At 40.8% G+C, this 25,270-nt stretch overlaps 1 protein-coding gene across 1 annotated transcript; it reads left to right on the top strand.

Annotated features, from left to right (window-relative positions):
• Positions 1–514: 514 nt before the first annotated feature.
• On the top strand, positions 515–24,766 carry lmo4a (LIM domain only 4a). The gene is made up of 5 exons (XM_030436564.1): positions 515–821; positions 12,140–12,387; positions 20,191–20,287; positions 20,420–20,578; positions 21,764–24,766. The coding sequence occupies exons 2-5, from the start codon at positions 12,146–12,148 to the stop codon at positions 21,770–21,772; spliced, it is 507 nt and encodes a 168-aa protein (XP_030292424.1). The 5' UTR covers positions 515–821; positions 12,140–12,145; the 3' UTR covers positions 21,773–24,766.
• Positions 24,767–25,270: the final 504 nt, after the last annotated feature.

Here is a 25,270-nt window from a genome sequence, read left to right as displayed (position 1 = left end):
AATATTGTGGAAATGATGAGGTCTAGTATAGTTACATTCAATAATTAATCGTGTATGTGGGCACACACCAATCAGAGGTCAAAACATTAAATAAATCATCCATAATCCATACAGAAATGAAGGGTCACTATACAGTTGACCCGAGCCGCTGTTTTGATGACTGGCAGTTTGACTTGACAGGAAATAAATGACTTGAGGCTCGACTTGGAAGTTAAAAACTTGAGACTAGACCTAACTTGAGACATGACTACTCAAGTAACTTGTCTGTGTTCGTTTAATGTTTTCCATTCATTGTCATACTTTTTGAACGGGTTAGATAAATTGGCCAATAATATCATAACTAGACAGGACCAAAACAAATGACTCTGGACTTTATTGAGACTTGGACTATGTGTGTTTCCTGCTGAGCTGAGCCGAATACAGTCAGTCAACAGAGAGAGCGAGCAGTCCCGTGTAGACAGGCAGCGGGAGCCACGCCCCCCCCGTACGTCATCAGAGGAGTGCCTTATAAACGTGTTAAACCGGAGCGACCGGCTCACCTCCTCTCAGGGACACGGACCGGGACAAGGACAAGAACAAGGACAGAACACTGAAGGGAACCGGACGGCTGTTTCTGAGCTGTTGTCGTCTGTCTTCGGCCAGAAACCTTCGTATCGTGAGTGGGACCAGAGCAGGGGAGTTTGCTGACAGTACCCGGGCGGTGAGCACAGGAGAGTACGGAGAGCACAGCTGCTGAAAAGTTTCCATCCGGCTCGTTCCCGCTCGAGCTGAGGCTGCTGCTAAATCACCTCGTCAGCCCGACCGCCTCCAGCTGCAGCCAGGTGAGCAGGGGACCTTCTGTCCGACATGTTAGTGTAGCTTCACTCTCCTTCTGCAGCGCTGGAAAATCACACATGTTCACGTCTTACCATTATCGCCTCCATGGAGACTGACGGCCGTATTTTTTTTTGGTAATAGTACGACTAATAACTCACGAGTGATCAGGAACCTGCCGCCAGAAGATCCGTCTGTTCAGGTTAGACGCTTAAAGGAACAGTCTGTAGTTTAAAGGAACAGCTTGTAGTTTAAAGGAGCAGTCAGTAGTTTAAATGAGTTTTTCTCTGCCTAAACAAACTCTCTTTGTTTTCATGACTGAATAAACTGAATACTAGTTAATACTGTAAATATTGAAATGCTGAGATCCTCCAAAACTACGTAGTGCCCCTTTAAGGTTTGGATCAATTCTATTGGAGATTTTTGTCTTATTAAAATAACGTGATGGGTGACACTTTATAATAACCATTATAACGAATGGTAGATGTAGAGTTAATTCAACCTAAAGTAAAAGTTAATTGACTTTTAAGGGACAGTTTGATACGTAATAAACCAGTTTTTGAGCCATTGTTTTTTTGTTGTAACTGATGATTCTGAGTCTTTACAACGATATGGTTTATAAACATTTCATTGTTTATTAACAGTGAATTACTATTACACAAGTTTAATTAGCTACAACTTTACCATTTATCAGTTATGGTTGTTATTAAGTCTTACTCTGTAATGATGATGACGACGCTAGAAATAATAATAAAAGTAAGGAGGAGTGGTTGTATTAGGAGGAGGAGAAAGATCACTGGGTAGCTTTTCCCTGATCTGTGTGAGCTGAGGTTATTTGTTAATGATATCTCAGATGCAGAGTGACTGTGAGCTTGGTGGTGGAGCCATGATTCAATGATTGCATTTATACAAAAAGACAGAAAGAGGTAATAACTCCTGGATAGAATGACTGTCCCAACAAAGTGGTGTTATTTCACATGTAAGATCTATTGGGCTGTAAATTAGGTCGTAAACTGCCGCTTAATCGTCCCCAATTTCCAGCCGAAATGTCAGGAAAACAATGTGGACCCGCGTCTGACGGCTGATCGGTCGAACCTTTGAAAGAAAATCTGATGCTCTTTTTTCCCTGCCTCTGTGTCCAGGTGAACACGGCAAGCAATTGAAAAGAAACAAGTGAAAATGAATGCCAGTCGGTATTTTCCCAGAGACCTAGACGAAGACTTCAGTTTTTCAGTATAGACCAAAGTCGCAAATCACATTGCTTCAGGGGCTTTACAATCTGTACAGCGAACAACGCCCTCTGGCCTTAGTCCCTCGATTGGAGGGAGGGGAAAAAAAAAAACTTTCTACCAGAAAAAAAGGAAGACAGCTCAGAAGGGCTCACAGAGGAGGAAGCAGAACAGAACAACAAAGTGACGGAGTTGACAGACTACAATGACAAAATGTCTCAAACATGTAGATTATAGACAGGCTGGGAGAGCAATGGCATATATGTAATGGGATTAGGTAATTAGGATACCGAAAAAAGGGAACTGTTTTCTGATGACATCAAATCTTAAATTAAATAACACTGTACTCATCTGTAACTATGCACACAAGCGCATACATGACATCTTAATGATATTCATCTTCTATCACCTTTATTTGCACGTGTTTGGCATTGAGGTCATTCAAAAGTAACAGAAAAATCACGTTAATTTGTGATTTGATTATGTTACTGGATACATTTTTGAACCTGTAGTTAGTGACTGTCAAACTGAGCAGGTTGAGGCGTCACCACGTGGTGCCCGAGCCACACGACCTCCTCTCACCTGCAAGACGATGGGCTCCACAAGATGATAAGCAGAAATATATCAGAATGGGATTTTTGATCCAGATCCATGAAGATTGTATCGCAATGATCAATTCATAAAAATTGATTTTTGTCCGGCCAGTAGATGATCTCATTGCAGTATGCGGGACCACAGAATCTTTTTAGCTTGATCAATAACTTTAATATTTTATTGAAGTTGTGGCACATTACATTTCTATTGGCTAGTTGAATAATCTGCCCTTTATTTGACTCCTTTCTTATCCTAATACATGTACAGAACCTCAGTTACTAGTCATCATCGTGGATCATGAATAACAACCCCTGCATGCCTAAAGCTGATTATTAAGAGTTATTAGAGCAGCTACAAGATCAGAGTGTTAACCAGCGCAGAATGTGATAGCAGCTTTAATCCACGAGGTTTTCTCGAGACGGAGGCTTTTTAATGGAAGCAGATAACATATCGTTATAACCTTAAACTCTTTATGCTAATAGGATATTCCTCTTGTCATGGACTTAATGAAGACAAAATGAATCCTTTGGGAGATTTTACAGTGCGTGTGGTATCAGCCTGTTGCATTTAGTTTGAGCGAAATGAGTCATTATTGGCTCTGTCAACCTGAAAACTGCATGTAATTCATCAGAGTGTCCAGACTGCAGTGCAGCTGTGTTTCTCTCCATTAGCTCCTGTTTTTATTGACTGCTTCATCAGTGCGTTTGTCAGAACAAGAGTAGCTGCTGATTTACTGGCTTTTGTGTTGCATGCAGAGTTTACAAGTGTCTGTCAGCTGAACAATGAAGAGAAAAGGTCAACTTGTTTGAGATGTGTATCTCAGGGGAGTGACTAAAAGTCAGTCAATTCAGCAGCTTTTATAACCACGCTGTGCTGAAGTCACATATGTATTTATTGCGTCTCCTGATTAACATGGTATTTATTCATGTATCCAGCTTTTACTTAGTAATCCGTTGCAAAATGTGCCCTGAATGGTTGAACTCAAAGGCGGGCTGAATTGTACAAAGAGCGGTTGCTCTTTCAGACGGCCTTCCCTCAAAAGCGTTCACAGTGTTTTTAGACTGTTTGTACGGACGAGAAGTGACAGAAGAAGCTGTGTGAAGTAGGGACAGACGGATTCTCAGCCTGGATGATTACGACCTATCAGTTTTTTTTCTGTGTCCGGTTGCAGATGAAAATGCATTGATTTTAAAATATACGACTTTGGCTCTGATGCAGTCAAATCTCTGTGGTCTGTGGTCTGTGATCTGATTGGTTAATTAACTGAATAATCTTAATGTGTAACGTCGCTAGAAATCTATCTTGTTAGATAAAGTTATCTAATAAAAGTGGTGGGGCTGTCACTGATTATTCTGAATTTTGACCTGAAGATTTTAATGTTTGCTGCACCCTCCTTGATATCTCATAAGCAGTGTCAGAATAGGCCCGGAAAAAACATATTGTTGGACCCCCTAGTGTGAAGAATGAAATGAAGAGCGCTTGAGAGAGAATCTTGCTCACTCAATCAGTCAAGACAGTGTTTCCCCTTGGAGGAAGTTGTAGCAGCGGAGCTGTCACACACATTTTCTTGTATGTTTGCAAAGTGTGCCCTAACCTCTAACCCTAAACCTATGTGATTTGCCAAACGAGCTGTTATTTTGTATGACCCCTATCACCCACTGGGTGACTGTTTAAATCAACTGGGTGACTGTTTAAATCCACTGGGTGACTGGTTATTTAGCAGGTTAGTGTTTACTCAAGTATTGCTAATGCTAGTGTTATAATGAATGACAGCATTTGCTGTAACATTACTGTGCAATGCTCACGCGAGGCAACATTACAGGCTGGACACAGTGGGATGTGTTTGCAGAGCTGCTGCGTGGCGTTACCTCTCGTCCTTGTTCACAGGAAGACTGTTTACACAGGATGCCTGAGATGGTTCTCAGCAAAAATAGACCTGAAAACTACCTGCAGAAAGTCATTTCAAAATCATACCAGCATTTCACATTTCTCATTTTACATGTTTAGTGTCTGTATGTGTAAAACATGTCACAGACATGAAGAGAATACGCACAACAGGTGAGAGGCAGTTTCTTTTTTAACTCCCACTTTTATTTCACATTCTCTTCTTCCCTCCCTCCCGCTCTTCCCGCTCTGGATCTCTCGCTCTTTCGGTGGGGGAGAGGAAAATCACATCATCATACTGTATTTATTGATAATTATCAAAGTCAAACTCCATGTAAACGGACATGGCAGGCAGGAGCCACACTCTCAGGTGTGTTAATTGACCTAGATATGAAGCATCCATAGTGCAAAATAATGTAACTTCTCCCCTCTCTACTCCTTCTTCTCCTTCTCCTTCTCCTTGTCCTTTGCCATCTGCAGTTGAATCTCCTTCTCCTTCTCTCCTCTCCTAAGCAGCGGCAATCAAATTTAATCAGTGGCGGTGTGTATCGGGGAAACACCGCTAGACAATCGACAAAAACTTTTATTGTCAGATGTAAGTAAATAAATTGAAGAAAGAAAGACAGCTGGCAGTTTTATTTGCAAATTCCCAAAGTATCTGAAGTACGGAAGCCCCAGACAGTCACAGGTATTTCCCCACTTTTTTTCTTGTGATAACAAATTTAGATTTGATTACTTTCTTAAAATCACGAGTTATTTATGTCATCAAATCAATCAGAGGTAAAACCCTGAAATTGCAAGTTCATAAAAGTTCATATTGTTTGCTTTGAATGTCCTCAAACCCTTCTTATTGTAGTTTTGTTATTGATGATCTCCTGATGAGTAAGCAGCATTTTAAAGTTGTCATGAAGCTACCTATAGCCTTGGTGTTTTTAAATAAAGGAAAGGCCTTGGACACAGGGATAAGCAGGCAGACAAGGGATTATCGTCTGGTATATTATGAGATAGGATTAAATGCTTTTAATTGTAGGCTTAGTCATATGAAACACAAAAGACCTGTACCTTAAATATTGTTGCCTATGATGACATGATAGGACAAACATCTCTTTTTCTATGTTTTTTTATTTTAGTCCACAGAGCAAGGAATGCATGGACATGTTTGATTCAGGAATGTAAATTGAAGCGTGCACAGAGGATCAGGCTTCATCACCGACAAAAAACAGCTCAGTTCAGTCACACAGAGACTGAACAAAGAATTTATTGGCTCAACTATATTAAACACAAACAGAGCTGATATCAATATGGTCATGTTCGTGTGGATGGATTCAACAATAAATGGTAACGCAGATTGTAACGCATTACATGGCATAACTTTATCACATTGCAGATATATTATTAAGAATGCGCTATTATTTCCTTACGTTAAAAGAAATGTAACACGTTACCCCCAACACTGCTTGTACATTTGAAAAAAGAGCAGTATTTGATTCCTAATGTAGTGGAGTAAATGTATGAAGGGGAAATTCTCGAATAAAGTACAAATACCAAAAAAAAAAATCAACACCACTGACTTGTCATTAAAGCACAGGTGTTAATTATAACGTTAAGGATAGCTCTGTTTTATTCTTGTGTAGCACTAAGTCATGACAGTGTGGCAGAGAATCATTCTTTTCATTATTTACACCTGAGCTTTTGGGTTAGGGTTACTGTCACATGTGTAAGGCTGTGTTTGGAATCACATACTATACTAACGTGCTGTTCATACTCACCGTGATGTCACTTTGATTGTGTGGTGTGTTTAAAATGCAGTGTCCTCCTCAGCTCAGCAGCTACTAACGGCGCTGTGTCCATCTATGAACTGATTTTACCTGTCATTCTTTATTCTTTAAACTACGTCTCTTTACTTTTTTTTCTTTACTTTGCATGTGTAGTAAAGTTGTAGACAGAATGTTGGATTTTACATTTGTGATAAGCAGTTTTTATTCAACAGTAGCTGGCACATGGCTGTATGGAGGAGATGTTTTGACCAGTTAACTTTATGTATGAACAGCCTGCTGGTAATGACATACTTGAAGGTGTAATAAATAGGCCGATTGAGTCGTACGTAGGCAGATAATACCTGGAGCATTTGATCAACAGATATAAAATCAAGTGTAAGTCGCAAGTTAAATGAAGGTGTTGCTCAGCCATGTTATGTGAAGCTACGTCAAAGGAAGGATCACAGGGAATTAATTCATCTCAGTGATTCTGACCATGATCGAGCCATATATGGAGGTTTTTTTAACATTTGGACAGAGGATGAAGAGGATGAATTCCACACTGGAGCATTAGTACAAACCTGAGCATCTACCAGCTGCTTGGATACAGATAACAGAGTGAACAATACTGTTAACAGACGGCTATACATGCATCTGTATGTGTCTATATGCATAGTTTCCATAAGAGACGAATGCCTCAACAGTGACAGAAGTATACAATCACTCTTTTCTTTAAATAGTCTTAACATAGTCCTTCTTAAGCAGCATGTCCAGGTGGAGATCATTTCTTCATATTCAGTGGACAAGGCACATGGTTCATTTATGATTCATGATTATCTATCATTCTACTACAAAATGCAAGATGTATTCATATGGGACTCATAATATGAATGAGCCAATAAATTAAATAAATAAATAAATAAAGTCATGAAAATAAACAATTTGTTCCTAGTCAACACCGTCAGATTGAACAGAATAAGGTCACGGATGACATGTTTTTGAAACGTCCTGACCTGTGGACGGCCTTGATTTTGCAATCTTGGTTAACAAAATAGGAAATATCATTATTAATGCGTCCACTTCCTGAGACTGACGGCACATTCAAGGCGATGTGATGCAGAAGATTATTGTATGCAGGATTTACATCTTAATTGGATAAGAATTGTTTCAGGGAGCTATTTGGCAGATTGGAACGTCCTGAATTAACACAGGTGTTGGTGTGATGATTACAGTGGCTGCTCCTCTGCAATTAGTTCCACGTGTGACCAGGAATATTAAGCTCAGATTGAGAGTATGTCGTGTGGTAACCTCTGAAGAATTTAAGGACTTATTATCTGAACTGCTTCCACTAGCTGCAAACTATCCAAAAGAGATTCTAGGGATAACTGCAAGTGAATGATAATAGAAGAGACAAAAGGTCGAAGAAGTTATCCTGTCGGTGCGTGAGCTGTTTGATCCATCCACAAATTGCGCTGACTTTATTTCACAGGGGTGGAAGCTGTTGTATTATGCAGACTCGGCCTGCTAATTGATTTCACGGCTGGTGATGTGCCGCCCAAAGGAATCTGGCACCGAAGACAGGAAATAGATGGGGGGAAAAACAGCAAGACCATCGAAGCACAGGGTGACATAAGACATCCTGTGTTCTCACTGTAAATCTAGTAAAGTATTATATTCATGTGACGTAACAACCACTTCACATTTATTGCTTATAATTCAGTTGTCACATGGCAGAGTTTAGTCAGAGGCTGAGCTTTATGATAAATTCAGAAATTATGATCAAACCACTAATTCAGATGCATTGAGCAGCTGTGGTGCAGTGCTGTGGTCCTGCTATGTGTATGTTCTAGCTCAGGCTGCTACTGACATTTATTGTTGTAATTGATAATACTTTTTTCCCATGATTTATTGGTAATTCTGTAAAATGTCAGAAAATGTAAAAAAAACAGTTTCCTCAGAGCCCAAAGTGACGTCTTGAACACTGCTTCTTTTGACCAACAAAGGAAAGAGGTCAATGTTCACATTGATGAAGATGAATGCTTAACATTTTTTTTAAAGCTGATATAGATATAAGGCAGTCAAACATTCAGATATAACGGCCAAATAACATTTAAAATACAAAAGAATATATATAAAAAACATATAAATCTATATAATATAAACAAATGATTATTTTTTGCCCTTGAAAAGACATTAATGTTCCCGTCACTGGCAAAACATTATTTGAAATGCACCCCTCTGATGCCTTCTAAACGTTAATTCACGCTTTCTCTCTTTTTCATCTTTTGCAGTAGTTATTTTTTAGTTGTTATGGTCTCAGGCAAGAGATAGCCAATGCCTGTGCTCTTGGTTGCAGGGGGACCTCTCAACATATCGTATGTTAAAGAGAAAAAAAAACTAAAACACACACGGTGCGCTGCAGTGAATATGATATAAATATACATGTGAACATGTATAGTAAAGCACAGTTGATGCTAGCTGTAGAATGGTAAAAGTTTTACCTGTCCTCTATGTGTATTTGTTCATTATAATGAGGAGGTTTGCATCTGTTGTGAAGGTTTCACTGACATGGGAGTGTTGGCCGTAGCTTGTATTGTCTGAGCTTCCCTCCTCAAGGCTTTAGTTGTTATCCTCAGGAAGGCCTCATGTCACAGCTCCTTCCTTTTCACATTACAAGCTGCCATGGCCTCTCTCACACACACACACACACCACAGACAAACAGGGGTTTAGAAGACCACACTGCAGAATCTTGTCAAATACATTTCTGTGCTCTGCTGCATTGTTTTTAGTGTTTACATAGTTCACGTCAACTCTTTAACTTGGAAAAATGGACATGGACATGAGGATCCTGGTTATGATTGATTTTTCAGTTACACGATTGTGCATGCAAACATCATGTTCTTGGGCCTTTTTACAGAAATAAGTCTAAATTCCAGTCTCAACTTAGTTTAGGTGGGATTACAGTTGTTGGTATATTGATAGAAAATCGAGCTAACCGTCCTAACAGAAGAATTTTCCAAGTTAGGAAACTTAAGTGTGTTTGGCATAGACCTCGTCCTAAATTCAAAATAGTGTGGGGAACAATGGGTGACAACATGAGCATCAAAATATTATAACAGAAATACTACATAAAACATAACTGTTGGAGAGGCTAGCATTAATGCTACACCCATTAATGGAGTTCCACTTCCAACACTGTGTCCAGTAATAAAACTTCCTTGGATAGATGCATCCCAAATTCCTTCCTTATTCACGCGCCAGCACTGGATATTACAACGTGTCATCACCTCAATCGGGAGAATTTAGCGTGTTCACCCGGGTCTTTCATTTAGATCAAAGCCCAGCCGGGCTGAGGTGAGGTCTACTGTAGAGTCAATTGATTTGGGTGTAAATGCAGAGTATACACATTCCCATTGCACGCAAAAGTCCCATCTTAGTGGGTGTAAGTGGGACTTTTGACCAGTGGAAAAGGTGTAAAAGAGGCTAACCGCGGCATCGCACTCAAGATATCAGGGATAGAATATACAGATAACTCAGTAAGGAGAGGAGACAGATTAAAAAGGCTCTTACAACATCTATACACTGTAAGCTACGCAATGTCCAGGTTTGAACAGGGAACTTGACTTTTTCCTATGAAGGCATCTGAGAGGTTTTTTTTTTTTTGTGTATGTTTATTTTCCTATAATCTTGACCACATTTTGTGATTTTAACTTAACTTAACTTTTGACTTTAACTTGCTAATTATCTGACTACCAACCTGCTCAAACTGATCATGTGACAACTACCTGCATTGTCTGTCATGTGGTTATCTACACCAGTCATGTAACTGCTGACCTGACCTTGATCATGTGTCTGCTAACCTATAAATGTAAGAGCCCAAAGGTAGTTATTTTGTACTGCCCTGATGAAACGCATTGGCATTTTTTTTTTTACTGTTGTTTTGATTCAACAGCCATGACTTATTAAAGGCTTTTGAACTCATCACCCTCTTCAGTGCCTCAGACTTTTTTTTGCAATTCTGAAAGAACGAGATCCCTACACTGATGAGAACCAGAGGGACACCATTTTCCACAACAAAGCAGCACTCCTTGCATCCTGTTTTTTGACTGATGTTAGCCTTGAGTTTGTCGATGCAATTAGTATTTTTTCTTGAATGTGTCACAAAATTTAGGATTATCCCCATGTTAAAAGCCAAATACTGTAATCTGTAGAGTAAAAACCAGATACTATGGCATGTCAGTGGTTAATCAGGACAACAAAACTATTATGAAAGTGGACAGCAGTAGAGCTGGTCTCCCATATCGTACAGGTCTCCCATTACTGCTGAGCACATAACCAAGGCTAATCAAGTTCAACAGGAAATTCTTTAGTAAATGAACAAAGCTGGGTTGATCCTGAAAGGCTGAGGTAACTCTTCTCAGTTTATACAGTGATGCAGTCCTGGATACCATCCTATAAATATGAATAACCAGATATATGATGTTCTAAGTAAACATCATGTCCTGTCTATACTCGAAGCCAGAATGTAATGCTAAGAATGGTGACATCAAGATTCAAGTGGGTTCATTTTAAAGTTGAATTTGGGAATTAAATTGACAGATTTCAAAAGATGAGCACATTAATGAACAAGCCTCCACTAATGGGAAGGTTTGGTCTGGGTGCATGAGGCTGTTTGTGGTTTGAATGCAGCCTTGGGCTTCTTAACATGATGTTCCTGTGGCTGATTAGAGCCAGGTGTCTACTCTAGGAAATGAGGGTATTGAGGGCAGCCTGCTTCACTGCACAGGACCAGCTGCTGCAATCTCAAATAATCTTGTGGGAAGGCTAGTCGTAAAGCTAAACATGCCCTTGCTGAAATTAGATGCTCAGAGGACAAATTGTGCTGCTGTTGCTCATTTGGAAAATGAAATCTAGCCCTGCAATTATTTTATGTTGTTGTTGGCGCTAATTATAAATCATGGAAGCGGCTGAAGAGGCAGTGTTGCTGACTCATTGCTGGGTAGCACACTGCTATGGCTGTACTCGGTGTGGTTCAAAAGCAATATTATTCCCAGCTGTGCATGAAATCAGTTTGTAATGGAAAAATGAAGAAAGCAGAAATACAGTAAATGCTGCCTGATGGCATATGTCTAACACTGTCCATCAGCAGCTAGAGCTCGCTTTTCAATTATGAAACAGTTCTATAATAAGTTTGGCTTTTGCTGAAAGCGATGATGAAGAACTGAGCAGCTGAATCAAATGAAACTACATTTCCAGAAAGTGCGGGCCACAACATCTGTTAGAGGAGGAAACGCTGCTCTGCTTCAGAGAGCGTCCTTACGGGACGTGTTATCAAGTTAGAACAAGACTTATACTGATTGAGGTCCAGATCAGAGTGTGTGTGCTTTGTTTCAACTTTGAACACTTGTTGCTGTGTGTGTTGTCCCGTCTGGATTTCAATTCAATTAATTCATAGAGAGCATGACATTTTTTTTTTTTAGCTATGCCTGAATTTAGCACCCCCCTGGTTACTTCCGCAATAGCCTACTTTGGAGAGTAGGCATGTGGAGAGTTTTAAAACAAATGATGAAAACTAATAGAGCAGAACAGAGACATCACCTTTTATTCCATGCGGTCTTCTTCCTGTTCTAAACCTGGTGCCTACATTACCCACAGTGCAACTTAGACTGCCTCCAGTGACTTTATACTACCTTTTTACATAGAAAGTAGTACTTCCCGACACTTGTTCACACAGTTTAGTGTGTCAAACTGGTGGAGTTACCCTTTAAGTATCAGTACTTTTGAAAAACCTGCGCTATTACCACAAAATGTTTCTTTACATTTCCACTGCTTCAATTGTTTGTCCCCTGTCCTGTCTTCAGGTTGCTATGGTGAACAGCAGGGTGGAGACACCCACGGTGGCAGTGATGGGCGGTGGCGGGGGTGCACCGGGAAGGTCGTGTGCAGGATGTGGAGGTCGTATTGCAGACCGCTTCCTGCTCTTCTCTATGGAGCGGTATTGGCACACGCGATGCCTCAAGTGCTCGTGCTGCCACGCCCAGCTGGGCGAGTACAGCAGCACCTGCTACAGTAAAGGAGGCATGATCCTCTGCAAGAACGACTACATCAGGTGAGACATGACGTGACTGTCACATACGGCAAAGACAGGCAGCAGGTCTTTACAGTTGAGCCGCTGTAACCTGGTTATTTTAGCTCCTCTTGTTTTGAAAAAAAAATTACATAAATGATCATTTCTCAAATTACGTGGTTGCAGGTAATTAAACTTGTTATGTTAACCGATGTACTAAAGGCTCGAAGACAACTCATTTGGATTTAAAATGCATAGACAAACATGCTTCATCTACATGATACTTCACATTTTATCAAAAGGCTTTAACATTTGGCAGAGGTGGAAAAGTCATATGAAACCAATTTTGCAAACCAGTTAGTCAAAAAAATTATGACACGTTGAGACCTGCTAAAACTTTGTAGTTTTGATGTCAAACAGAAAGTTAGCTCAGTTGGTAGAGCAGGCGTCACATGTATAGAGGCCTTGTCCTCGCTGCAGCGGCCCCAGGTTTGAGTCCTGGCCTGAGGCCCTTTGCTCCATGTCATCTCTAAAGCTGTCCTATCAATAAAGCCATACAAAGGACAAAAAAATAATTAAAAAAAATAAAATGTGAGCCAAAAGAACACCATGTAATGATCCATATTGTCTGTTCAACGTTAGCATGCTTAGCCAGTTACGCGTGTTGCCTGCAATTCAGTGTACTTTGGCTTTGTCAAATAATGAGCTGCAGCTTCATTGTTGCAATTCCAATTTTCAGCAGGTCGATTACCCCATTAGTTTTGAAAAACGTCCCATTGGAACAAAAGCCCGTTCCTCCTACAGCCTATTCTTTGTAAACGCTCATTGCCCAGAAGGCTCTAAAAGCACACATTTCACTATCACTAAATTACACACTGTAAAAAGGCAGGCATGTGGAGAAACAGAATAAGTGGAGCAGTGTCATTTAATTAGGATACAAAAACTGTAACAAAACTGTATTGTATGTCAGTAACAGAAGAAAGTACAAAAGATGTCATCAGATTACCAATACATTTTCTTACAATGTGGATTGTTATCAGGATTATACTTTGATCAGGGCTGCCAGCTGTCACGCACTGACTGTGAGACTCACCCAGTGAACACTTCTCACATGCTCCCACGCCAAGCCGTATAACTGATGTAACTGCTGACGGCAGAAGAGTCAGCAGCTTCTCTCCGTCTCATCTGCTCTACACTGTAGGCAGGCAGGAGAGACAGTGCGTTACTATGGATACAGGGACACTGTTCATCTCTGAAACTTTCTTGCGATTTACCATAAGTGGTTATTAAGAAAAATGCATCACATCCCCAGACACCCTGATTAAGTTTGTGTTCTGGTTCAGGCTGTGATGTCTTGAGGTTGACAGGTCTGATGATCAACCACCCTCACTCATCATCTACCAGGATTATATGCACTGAATAGTGAATGGAGGATGCATATGCATAAAATACACTTCACTGATGCCTAGTTTCAGCACATGGAGTCTACACCAGTCGTTTGACATGTTGACTTCAATCAGAACGTCAGCCTGCTGCTTGAGAGAGAAGCTAATGCAGATACAGAGAAGAAGGCAGGTGAAAGGGCAGACCTAAGGGAAGAAGGCGCTACTGCTTGAGCAGGATGGACAGCACACAAAGTACATGTTAAACTGGTGATAGTAAAACAGGAGAGAGCCAGCTTGTGTCTGTGTTGTGTTCTCTGTAGACAGTGAGCCATTTAGTGTCTGCGAGGCAGCCTGATGTAACACAGACGGGGATTCTGTTGGTGGCCACGTCTCCGGGGCAAACACAGGCTGGATGTGGAAAGCCGCAGCTCAAGGCCTGCTGAGGTGGAGCTGAGACACAGCACACTTTGTATGTCAGGCCAGTAATAATACATTGGCTTTTCAGGACCTCTCCTGAAATAAATAGAGCTCATACTGTACACTCAAATTACACCACCATGTGCAAGAAGATACACTGCATAGTCATGAGAGGTCTCTGTGTCCTGAAGAAGATCCACATTTAGTCCACATTTGAGACATGTCAGATATACACATGTTTATTCAGGTACATATCAAACAGCTGATTGATATTCATGTGCTGTGACAGTGGTATTCTTCCATATCTGAAGTTGGATGTAGAGAGGTTCTTGTTGTAGCTGTGACCAGACTGAGGTCAAGCTAACTCGACCGGCTCAGTTTTAATCAATGTGGTTATAAACTTGGGCTGGACTCAGTTCAGTGTTTCTTTAGATTTACATGATAATGATAGCCAATACCACATTTCATCTCTGAACTCACACTAACTTAGTATCACATACATACAGAAAACTATTTATTCCTGTATTTTATGTGACTTCTCAGTGAAGCAGATGAACGCTAAGATTTTCCTGTAGCTAATAGAAACTAGATGGGGTGGCCAAACGTTTCTCTTGGAGGACCAAAAACCAAAACTTAATGGTGAGCCATGGCCAAAAGCAAACACCTTTTTGTATTGTATTGCTACTAGCAGTGTTGTTACAAAGTAATTAGTTAGAGAACTCAGATTTGTTTTGGATTGGAATGAGTAATTTAACACATTAGCAATTAAAGTAATCTGTTCTTTAGTTCCTTTTTCATAAAGATAATCCACTACTGGAAAAAAATTGCTTCCATCCAGTGTGCCTGTGGAGAGACTTTTTAGTCTTGGAAGTCCTCACCTTGTATAGGGGCCGACTATTGGACATGCGTTTTGAAAATCTTCTTATTTGATGTTATAATCACTACTATAGAGTAAAGTTACTAGAGAGATCAGAACATTGGCTGGGTGAGCCTGTGTGTTTGAAAAGCCTACATGCACTCTAGCATATAGGTTGTATGAATGTGTTGAATTTGTGCTTCTATGGTTTCTGTGTCAGCACTAATAATTACAGGTTCATCAGTTGTATGTGTCAACATCATATACTGACTGTAATGGCCCTGTTGTATTGTTTTCATGTAAACAGCTATGTCTAATACTGCACGTCCCTGCCTAGTTCACTGTCAGATTGTTAGTAGAATAAAGACACATATGTTCCTATTATTAGGTTGCAGAGTTACTGATTGTGGGCAATAAAAGGTGAGTGCATTTAGGCAGTGTCCAAGTCAGTTTTGCTACATCAACAGCTGATAATCTGGGTGCAAAGTGTAGCGTACAGAGCAAAGAGGTTGTATTTAGTCATGGGTGTGTTTTTGGCGGAACATAAATTAAACCAATCTGAGTGTCGTCTCGCACTCCCTTTAAGAGCCAGGTGCACCATGGCCTGGCACATAATTACCAGGAGCGCTTGTCACTGCTGAGGGAAAAGATGTGATCCTTGGCTGCTGGACCCTCTGTCCTGCCATTTCACAATCATCTGTCCAATCATGTGTGCACGATCCTCAGTCCATGGATCAGGTGCGATCGATCATAGAAAGTATCATCCTGATTAATAACTGGTGGGATTAGAGGGGAGTAATACATCTTTATTGAAGAAAATATAAATGACATTACCTGCAGCGATCCTCCAGCAGCAGAAAACACATGTGTATCTCTACATTAATGCGCATTTGTGCACAATGAACAGCTGATTGACTTCTTTGACTGATTAAAACTCCTGACTCATACCTTTGGAGACTTTAACTCCATTTACATTATTCAGGGCATTTAGCAGACACTTTTGTCCAAAGCGACTTACAATAAGTACATGTGTTACAAGAAAGAAACCACAACATATCACTGTCGATAAAGTAAAAAAGAAAAAATAGAAACACTTTTCAAGCCCTCATCTGAGCGTCGTAGCTGCTATTTATCAAGGATACCTTAAGTGCGTAAGTGCTATGATTTAGGCGCTAAGGGTTACTAACATACAAGTGCATGTACGTTTATTTTGTTTTTTTCACAGCTTTTTACAACTACAGCTTTTAGTTTTGCTGATCAAATGTGCCACCACATTTGTTACCTTGACATGACTGTGTTCATGGAAATGTTTACTGAAAGGATTAGGGTTGGGGTGAAAGCAGACTCTGTAATCATAAAATCAGAGTGTATGAACGGTGTGAACCCGCCTGTGTAGGCGTATTGCTGTGACCGCTGTGCATTGCTTTGTACCGAGCAGAAGATCCAGTCAGGTACGGAAGAAGCTGTGATTAGGATGGACAGTATGTTGTTCTTCTGCTGGAGAAAATAAGTACACATAAATCATTGTAAATAATTGTGTTGTTGGATGCTAGTGGCCATCACAGGTCCAATAGTTCAATACAACTCTGCCCTTGTTCATGACCCCTCTGTTAAATCTTTTCAAAAATGTTTACATAGATAGCATCCATTATGAATTGAAGGAACACAGACACTGAGCTGCATTCAGACTTAATTCTAGTTATTCTAGTTCTTGACAGCCTACCTTTCTTTATCAGACTCCTGTCTAATATAAGCTTGGAGAGTTGAGAGTAAACGGGATGTGAGAGAGGGGAGTGACAGGTCAGATTCAAACCCACGGTCACTGCAGGACACAGCCTCTGTACATGCAGCGCATGTTCCATCAGCTGAGCTGCCGTGGTGCCTCAGTCTGCCTCTCTTTATGGTGTTTCACCGTTGGCAGTTTGATTAAAGTTTGTTAGGTTACAGTTAGTTTGGTCGATCCTAAGACATAGACAACATAGTGGTGTGGTTTCACTGTATTTCAGGGAAGTTTGATGAACATTACGTTAATAGTATGTTTTGTTTGTTTTGTGGCCATAATAATTGCATCGTAAAAATGTGATACCATCACATCCTAAGTTTACACTGTTTAGGAAATATCGATTAAAACATTGAGAAAAGTACAGCCACATAGTATCTGTTACCACATCGATCACAAAGGAGCAGCAGATGTGTTTTCAATATGCTTGTTAAACAAAAATAGCATGCTTCCAACTCACCTGAAGCCCACATGCAGGCTTTCTTTGTTCCTTAAATAGCCCCAAACCAGGGAGACAAACCCTGACTTAAAAGGTAACACCACCAATACTGCTGCATATGTGAGCAAAGTAGTGTACAGTGTTTTGTGGCTTCAGAGAAAAACAGGTGACATCTCTTATCTTCTGTATTGATTCTGATCATTTGCTGTATATAATGAATCCAAAAGTGTTAGAGGAGTGTAATGTTAGACCAGTGGACTGATTTTTAAAACCTGGTGCCTATATTACCCACAATGCAACGTAGCCACTAAGGAACAATCGGAGGAATTCTGTTAGACTGCATGCAGGTTCCTCTGGAGTCACAAAAGGCTTCATACTACTTTATTACACATACAGTAGTACTCCCAAACACCTATCAACATGTTACACCTACGTGTAAAATTGGTGCTCCGAACTGGTTCATGGTCGACTCAAGTCCCACTCATCAAGGTGCATGTCAGGGTCCATCATGTGAATTTCTGTCCTGTGTTGACCTGTAGAATGATTTTTTGTTGTGGCCATTTATCCTTGTGTACTATTTGTCAGCTGTGCTAGGACTTAATATTGTCTGGCTTAAACTTGACTGTTATTTATTCAGTTTTGTTGGTCATGTTAGCAGACTGCTCTCTGGCTCTCTGGCTCGAGACCAATAGCTAAGTTGGAGAGCTGAGGTGCACTAGAAAGTGCTGACCTGAGGCCTGGTTCAGGTCGGGTCCTCAGATCTTCACCCTTCATGTCAGTAAAGCAGGATGAGCTGTAACTGAGCTTGGAGAAGCGTGTGTGTGTGTGTGTGTGTGTGGGTGGGCGGGTGGCTTAATTAAGAAGAACAGGAATCCTCACAGGCGTTCTCATTAAATGACTGTTTGGATTAAGATAAAAAATTCATTACTCTGTGCAGTCGCTGAAGGAGAGAGAGAGAGAGAGAGAGACGGGGAGAGAGAGAGGGAGAGGGAGAGAGAGAGAGAGTGAGCCCAAAGTGGTCAAGTAGGTGTCACAAGGCATCGCTCTCACAAGAGCTTGTAATGATGGCAGAGACCTGAACCTGCTGCAGCTCAGGAGCCGACATGCCTCCAGCCTCTGGTAGACGCAGCAAGACTGACTGTTGCTGAGTGCTGCCACAGTCAGAGAGCACAGAGCTGACTTCTTCTCTTCTTCTTCACTGCTTTATGTCTGTGAGCATTTGTTGAATGTGCTCTTTTTGCCAGGGATGTTGCTTAAAGGAAAAGTTCACCAACAACATAAACTTCAGGCATTACTCACCCGTGTCATTACTCCTAAACCCCTCCATGCAGATGGGAAGTCAGGTGAATTTTCGTAGCCCACAAAACATTTCTAGATCTTCACAGCAAAACAGTGTTGCAGTGTCTCCTAAACAGCTGAAGTAGCTGGAAACTTGTTTTGAAATGCTCCAAGATCCCAAACTGATTAAAGAAGATGTTATTTACACTCTAAACATGCGTTGGAGCTTGCGTACGCTAATGCTTTAGCTTAGCATAATAGTGAACATTTGTGTTTAAAAAAGGGGCTTGTATGGAGCCATACATATACATATTAAAACAAGTCCACAACTTTCCATCAGCTTTGGGGTGAATGGAAAATGACTTGAAAAGTTGTGCCTTTCCCAAATGTGCTGATGCTGCAGATCTTGATGTTCTTCACAGAAAAACTCCTCAAGTCAGAGTGAGTTGAGATTATTCTCACCAGAGGCCAGCATGGTTGAGGTGTTTCTGTCGGATGCAAATGAAATATAGATGGCTTGTAAATAATGCACATGACCTGGAGGTGCCACACAACAGCAAATTCACATGGCTGTTGTTGCTATGGCAACACATGAACATAGCATACAGCAGCGCAGGTATGAGACAAATCTCACAGACTATGAGGATCTTTTCCAACACTCAATACAACCAAGCAGCCTCGCCACACTCGACCAAACAAGGAAGCAGTAAGTTTGTGCTGCAGGCTGAGTCATGAGATGGATTTATATTACTGCACCAATGTAATCACAAGCCTGGGAATGTCAAAACAAGCTCTGTGTTTCATTCAAAAGCAGCACACAGGTCCGCATTGGTGCACTGTTTGAGGTGTAGGTGAGACAATGACAGATCCAGAAAAGCTTGTTTGAGTCATGGATCCATCCATTCAACACGACAGACCTCTGTAAAGGTATGATGACATCAGCCTCACGGCTGCAGGAGCATGTCTGCTTCTGCAGGATGAAGACTGCACAATTAATTAAGTGACTTCAGAGCCTGGAAGTTTAAAAAATTACTATGAGCTGTGAGTGGTAGATCTGCCACCAATCATCATCGCAAACTGCATGCAGTATGTGTTGTGTTGAAAAGGGAGAATTTGACAAAACAAGATAAGAACTTCATGAGGGTGGGGCTCAGTGAACAGTGGGTTGTGACAAAGCTACCTGCTGGACAGACCTCATCTCTGAAACATGACAGGAAGAGCTCAGCTCACATGAACAGATGAACATCTGCTCAACACTCAGTCAGGACACTTCGCTCTCATTTGTGAACTAAACATATAACGACTGGAGTCTGAACTGTGTTCAGCAAAAATTCGTTTGAAAGTGTCAAATAGCAGAGGACTGCTGAGGGTAACAATAATAACCCTGCATCTGAAGTGAACTACACTGCTATAATTATTGGGAAATATTTTATGGCAAAAATGTCTTCTTAATTTCAGCCTTAGATAACTGAAATGAAAGGAACTTGGAGGACTTTCAGGTTTAGGTGCTAAGTGTGTCAATTTGAAAACGGCCAAGATGGTGGTAGTAAGGATGGACAGAGTGAAGATAAAGTGAAAAGCTTTAAAAAAAACAACTTTGGGCACCAAAGTTGTGCTTTTGGAAACATACTGTGTGAGTTGTGCATCATGTCCAGTAGCTGTTAATAGTGACAGATGGTTTCATCTGCAGGCTGTTTGGACACAGTGGAGCCTGCAGTGCGTGTGGACAGTCTATACCAGCTAGTGAGATGGTGATGAGAGCACAAGGCAACGTTTACCACCTCAAGGTGAGTGGCATTATGTAATTACTCAAACATTTACATTAGCACATCGTCACGCTGTTATCAGTGTGGTCATTGTGGTTATGAGATGGTACAAGAGAGTCACAGCGGCATCTCTTCTTTCATATTTCTTCGCAGTGTTTTACCTGTGCAACCTGCAGGAACCGCCTGGTCCCCGGTGACCGCTTTCACTACATCAACGGGACTATCTTCTGTGAACATGACCGGCCGGGAGCAGGTCTGCTCAGTGGACACCCAACCTCACTGCAGACCAGCAGCATGATGTCTGACCAGAAGGTGAGTCGGATCATTATAGACTTCAGAATAAACTATTCAATATCTGATACCAAGTAACAAAACATTGACACTTATCATCATCTTTAAGAAACGCCTTTAATTTGACATTTTTCAAATGTGCACTCTTTTATAAACCTTTTTACAACACATAGACACTACACAATGAAGACAATAAAAGCTTAAGCTCTTACCCAAGTAGAGAGTCTGTCTCAACCACTGTATATGTTATGTATTATACACTGTCTTTGGCAGTCAGTCAGAATTCAGAAAACTGTTCATACATACATAAATCTGGGTTAAAGTCGCAGTATGAAAAGAGATCAAGAGAACACAATGGGCAGTCTATATTTAGTTTCCCTCCAAATGAGGCCCAAAATGTAACCGAATTTCCTGAATGAATGTGCATTTCTATCCACTATTGTTGTGTGAATATTGCAGATGGGACACATTGAGATTAAATGATGGTGACACTAATAATCCGCTTGGGATATGGCACAAAGAGATGACGTTTAGTTTAGTTTTAGTTTAGTGTGTTTATTTCGGTCTTGTAAGAAAAAAAGACAAATACAATAGACAAATATAAAAGTATAAATACAAAACAAAACAAAAACATAACAAAACAAAAACAAAATAAATCAATAACAAAAACAAATCAAAACAAAAAAAAACACAACAAGCAATACAATACACTTTGACCGAAAAGGTGTAGGCTGAAGCATCAGCTTATTTTGCCTACCCTTCTTAAATTAACATTTTTGGTTTGCTCATTTTAAAAATTATAATTAAAGAAGCACCAGTTTATTGTCAAATGATGGAAATCTGTCTAGAAAATGTGATAGAGACATGACAACATGACTGTTGCAGTGTACCAGTGACAGGCATACCAGACCCTTGCTGTACACTCTCAGTTTCATTAGGTTTAGGAAAACATTATGGTTCAGCTTAAAATAACGCATTTACCTATGTTTCATAAGTTAGAAAATGTACCTACATTACTTGCTCGAGTTTAGGTGCATAAATATACATGACATGACTGTTTGACCCATCCATCTGTCCCTGACCTCCTCCGCATGCAGACACTTTTCTGTTGTGGAATTGCTGAACTGTTGGATGAAAATGCATTTATGGTGTGAAAGCACAGGTGTTACTAGTGCCATTTACTACCTCTTGTATCTGCTGTTACAGGTCTGCTGAGGAGGAAGAAGATGGAAAACCAGATGTGTGCCTTCTCCCCCACTTCTCTCCTCTGTTTCTCTTTTACCCTCCTCCTCTTCCTGTAAATCCCGCCATTGGCTGACTTCATTCTGATGGACTGTCACTCCACAGTCTGGGTGTGGTCATACTGCTACAGCTCCAGTGTTTTGTTGGAGGCTCAAGAATGCTGAGGATGGTTGGAAAGTGTTGATACAGTAGAATCTTGTCTGCTGTGAACTATGGCCATATTACTGATAAGAACTGACATGGAAGACTGTAATGGAAGTATCACGTTTGTGTGATTTCAGCGGAATCATCTGTAACCTTTACCCAGCGAGCCAGTCAGTGTTGGTGTTGAATAAACAAGCAACACTGACAGCAATGTGATTCCTGCTGAAGATGAAGTATATTTCCAAAACAATCAGTGAGAGCACACCTGTAGTGTGAACATATGTTGGTTTGAGGAAACATGTATGGATCTCCTGAGTCGTGATGTCAGCTGCAGGACGTTTCCTTCCACACTTCAAGAGACAGCTGAACAACAAAACACCTATATTGATACTTAGACTTGTTCTCTGTGTGATGCCCTATGAAATATTCAACAAACATGTTAGTGTCTGGGTTTTTCTTTTGTTTTTTTTTTACACAGTGTGTCGGGGGAAGTGATGGCATTCCTACCAAAGACAGAAGAGCTTGAGTTCTCCAACTTTTGTACAAAACTGGTATCTTCTGGTAGCTAAAATGCACTTATACAGGACCAAACCAGGTTTTGTCATGTTTTAGCCCATTAACTACAAATTGTGTATAAAGCGCCTTTATTTACCTTTTAGAGAGAGAGACTTGTCAGGCCCTTATTTCTAATTAACCCTGTTATCCAGTTCAAGCTGGGCCACAGATTTCCATGTTTTGGTGTGTAAATGATTCATGCTTTCCAAAAGTTTTGTCTCGGGTCAGCTCCACTGGTGTTTATAGCTTCCTGAATAAACAAAAACTTCACCACTACACATGTCATAGACGGATTATGATCCTCATTAGCTTAATTCTCACTACCCAGCAGGCCACTAATGTTACAGCTTTGTAATGGTCTTTGTATGATGTTAGCAAGCTAACTGCTGGATGCTAATCAAAGTTACACACGGTTGCCAAGCAAATGAATTCCTGCAGTTTGAACATTTGTTTTATCTTAAATGGCGCCATATCGTTTTTTTGTTTTTTTTTTTGTTTCACAGCAGCAGCAACACACACACACACACACACACAGTGTTTCACCTTGGGTTGAGTTGTGGCAGCGGAGGTGTCAAACAAGCACAGATATGTTTTCGCATGTTGTCAAAGCCTCAGAGGTCGTGCCCCCACCGCTGTGATTTACAGCTATGTGATTTGACAAACAAGCCATTCACTTATGTGACCCCTATCACCCACTTGGTCTAAAATGTACTGGTCTGTGCAGCTGACAACAGAGCAGCTGTGCTAAACTCTTTCATTCAACATAATGCTAATCCGGCAGTCTGACACTTACCAGAAGAACAATGTTAGCAGACCTTTGCAGAGGTAGTTCTCAAGTCATGCTGGGGTTACTCAGATTGGGACGGGAATATTTAAATGACTTTATTTCTGACCGAGGCAGCCCACAAAAAAACTGACGGGTATATCTTATTTTTCTCTCTTACTTCACAGTTTGTAGGTAATCAGGCACTCCAGATGCTGAAACTTATCGGCACAAGGACTGAAAAAAAGGGAGTTTTTAGTGACATGTCCCCTTTAACGTCTTCATGTTAAAGAAAACTATGGTGTATTACAGATGGATCTTATTTCTGTAGCTTTGGCCATTGATTCTTTCAGTGATGATGACATAACGTGACATGATACGTAACATCAAGCCATCCAAATACAACCTGTGCAGTCCTTAAAAGCAACATCGCCATAGATTCAGCCTTTGTTGTTAAATTGTTACATATGTATATGAAGAAAGAGAAGGTTGTAGAAGTTTGTTTGTAGAACAGTGGGGCTTCTTCTCTGTATTTCACCTATATTCCCCAAAGGCCTAAACCTGATTCCAGTAAGTAAGCTGTTCTGCGTACAGCATTAAGGAGATTTATACAATGATTCCTGACTTTGGTAGGAATGCAACAACAGTACTACAGATCACAGCGCACCCTCCATATAAATGGCCTTTCTTTACGCTTTCTCATGATGTACCTTCTCTTCTTCAGCCGTTAATGGTCATCAGACATCATGGACACTTTTAGAGTCCATACAGTGTTTGTAATTGTGTTGGAAAGAATATTCTACAAGCCATTTAGCAGCAGTGACATATACTGTGCATTCTAAATGTTTATTGCAGTAATGGTCAAGTTTTTACAGTGTGAGCTCACCTGTTTATAGTTTATGAACAAGTGTCGGAGGATTAGGAAGTGCACTAATATCCTGTTGTGATGTGTACTACAGTGTATGAGTCATGTTTTCTGTGTTGCACTTTGTGTTTTTTTTTTTCAGTCAGGTCTTCGGGTTTTGTTGCTCTTAACTGTGTATGAAAAGAAATTAAGTCCTCTCAGAAGAACTAATAATATTGTAGCCTCTGAGCAGCTACAGCTGCAATAAGTGTGTAGCAGCAAGTTACAGTTAGCTGCTTCAGACTGACGAAGAAGTAAGAAACGCTGGCGGTTCTCAGACAAACATGGCTGATTACCCCCAGGAATGGGATTTCAAAGGCCCGAGCTGAGGCCATTACAGAAGCAATTAAAGTGGGATGCGCTGGAGGCCTGCATGGGCTTTAGCTGCGCTCCAGTGTTGCAGCCTAATGAGGCCTAATCTGGTGAGCTGGTCTAATTAAAAGGGAGGGAGCTTTTTCCTGTGGGCACCAGGCAGCCAGCAGTTTGTGCTCTCTTTAACCGTCTGAAGAGTCAGAATATACATTGTTTTAAACCTTAGAAAGTTTCATATTGCTTCATTCTCTGTCTGTTCAAATTAAAACCTTTAAATTGACATTTTTAACATGTTGGCTGGTCTCTGATCTTTCCAGGGTTTCTCCTCTGGTTTGTCATGATTGCTTTTTGGCACGTCAGACACGTTTAAATGAGTCTCTTTATATGTACATTTGGCATGGAAACTACAAGATCATCTTGTCCACACTAATTTTAGGACTGTTCCTTTTCCATATTGTTTGTGTGGCTTTCTGCAGCGCAGAATTAAAGGCTGAAGTGAAGCACGCAGGACTGGTGCAGGCACACATGAGTAGCCAGCTGTGACTCTTCAAATTAACGGGCCCACATAACTCAGCAGCTCCTCTCACAGGGTTAGTCCAATTAGCTTCACATTCACGGTAACAATGGGGCTTTTAATGCTAGTGTTTCAAAGTGCTCTCTCATAATGACAGAGGGCGAACACATTCCTCTGGTTTTTCAATCATGACTCCAAGTGTGAGTCACACCGAGTTCCCTCTGAATCGACTGCAGCGCTTGTGTTCGTCTGTCCCCACGGTGGCTTCAAATCCCGATG

The sequence above is a fragment of the Sparus aurata genome, chromosome 12, assembly GCF_900880675.1.
Source record: "Sparus aurata chromosome 12, fSpaAur1.1, whole genome shotgun sequence".
Taxonomy (NCBI): domain Eukaryota; kingdom Metazoa; phylum Chordata; class Actinopteri; order Spariformes; family Sparidae; genus Sparus; species Sparus aurata.
The sequence above is the reverse complement of the archived record's forward strand: the minus strand, read 5'-3'. Positions and strand labels throughout refer to the sequence as shown.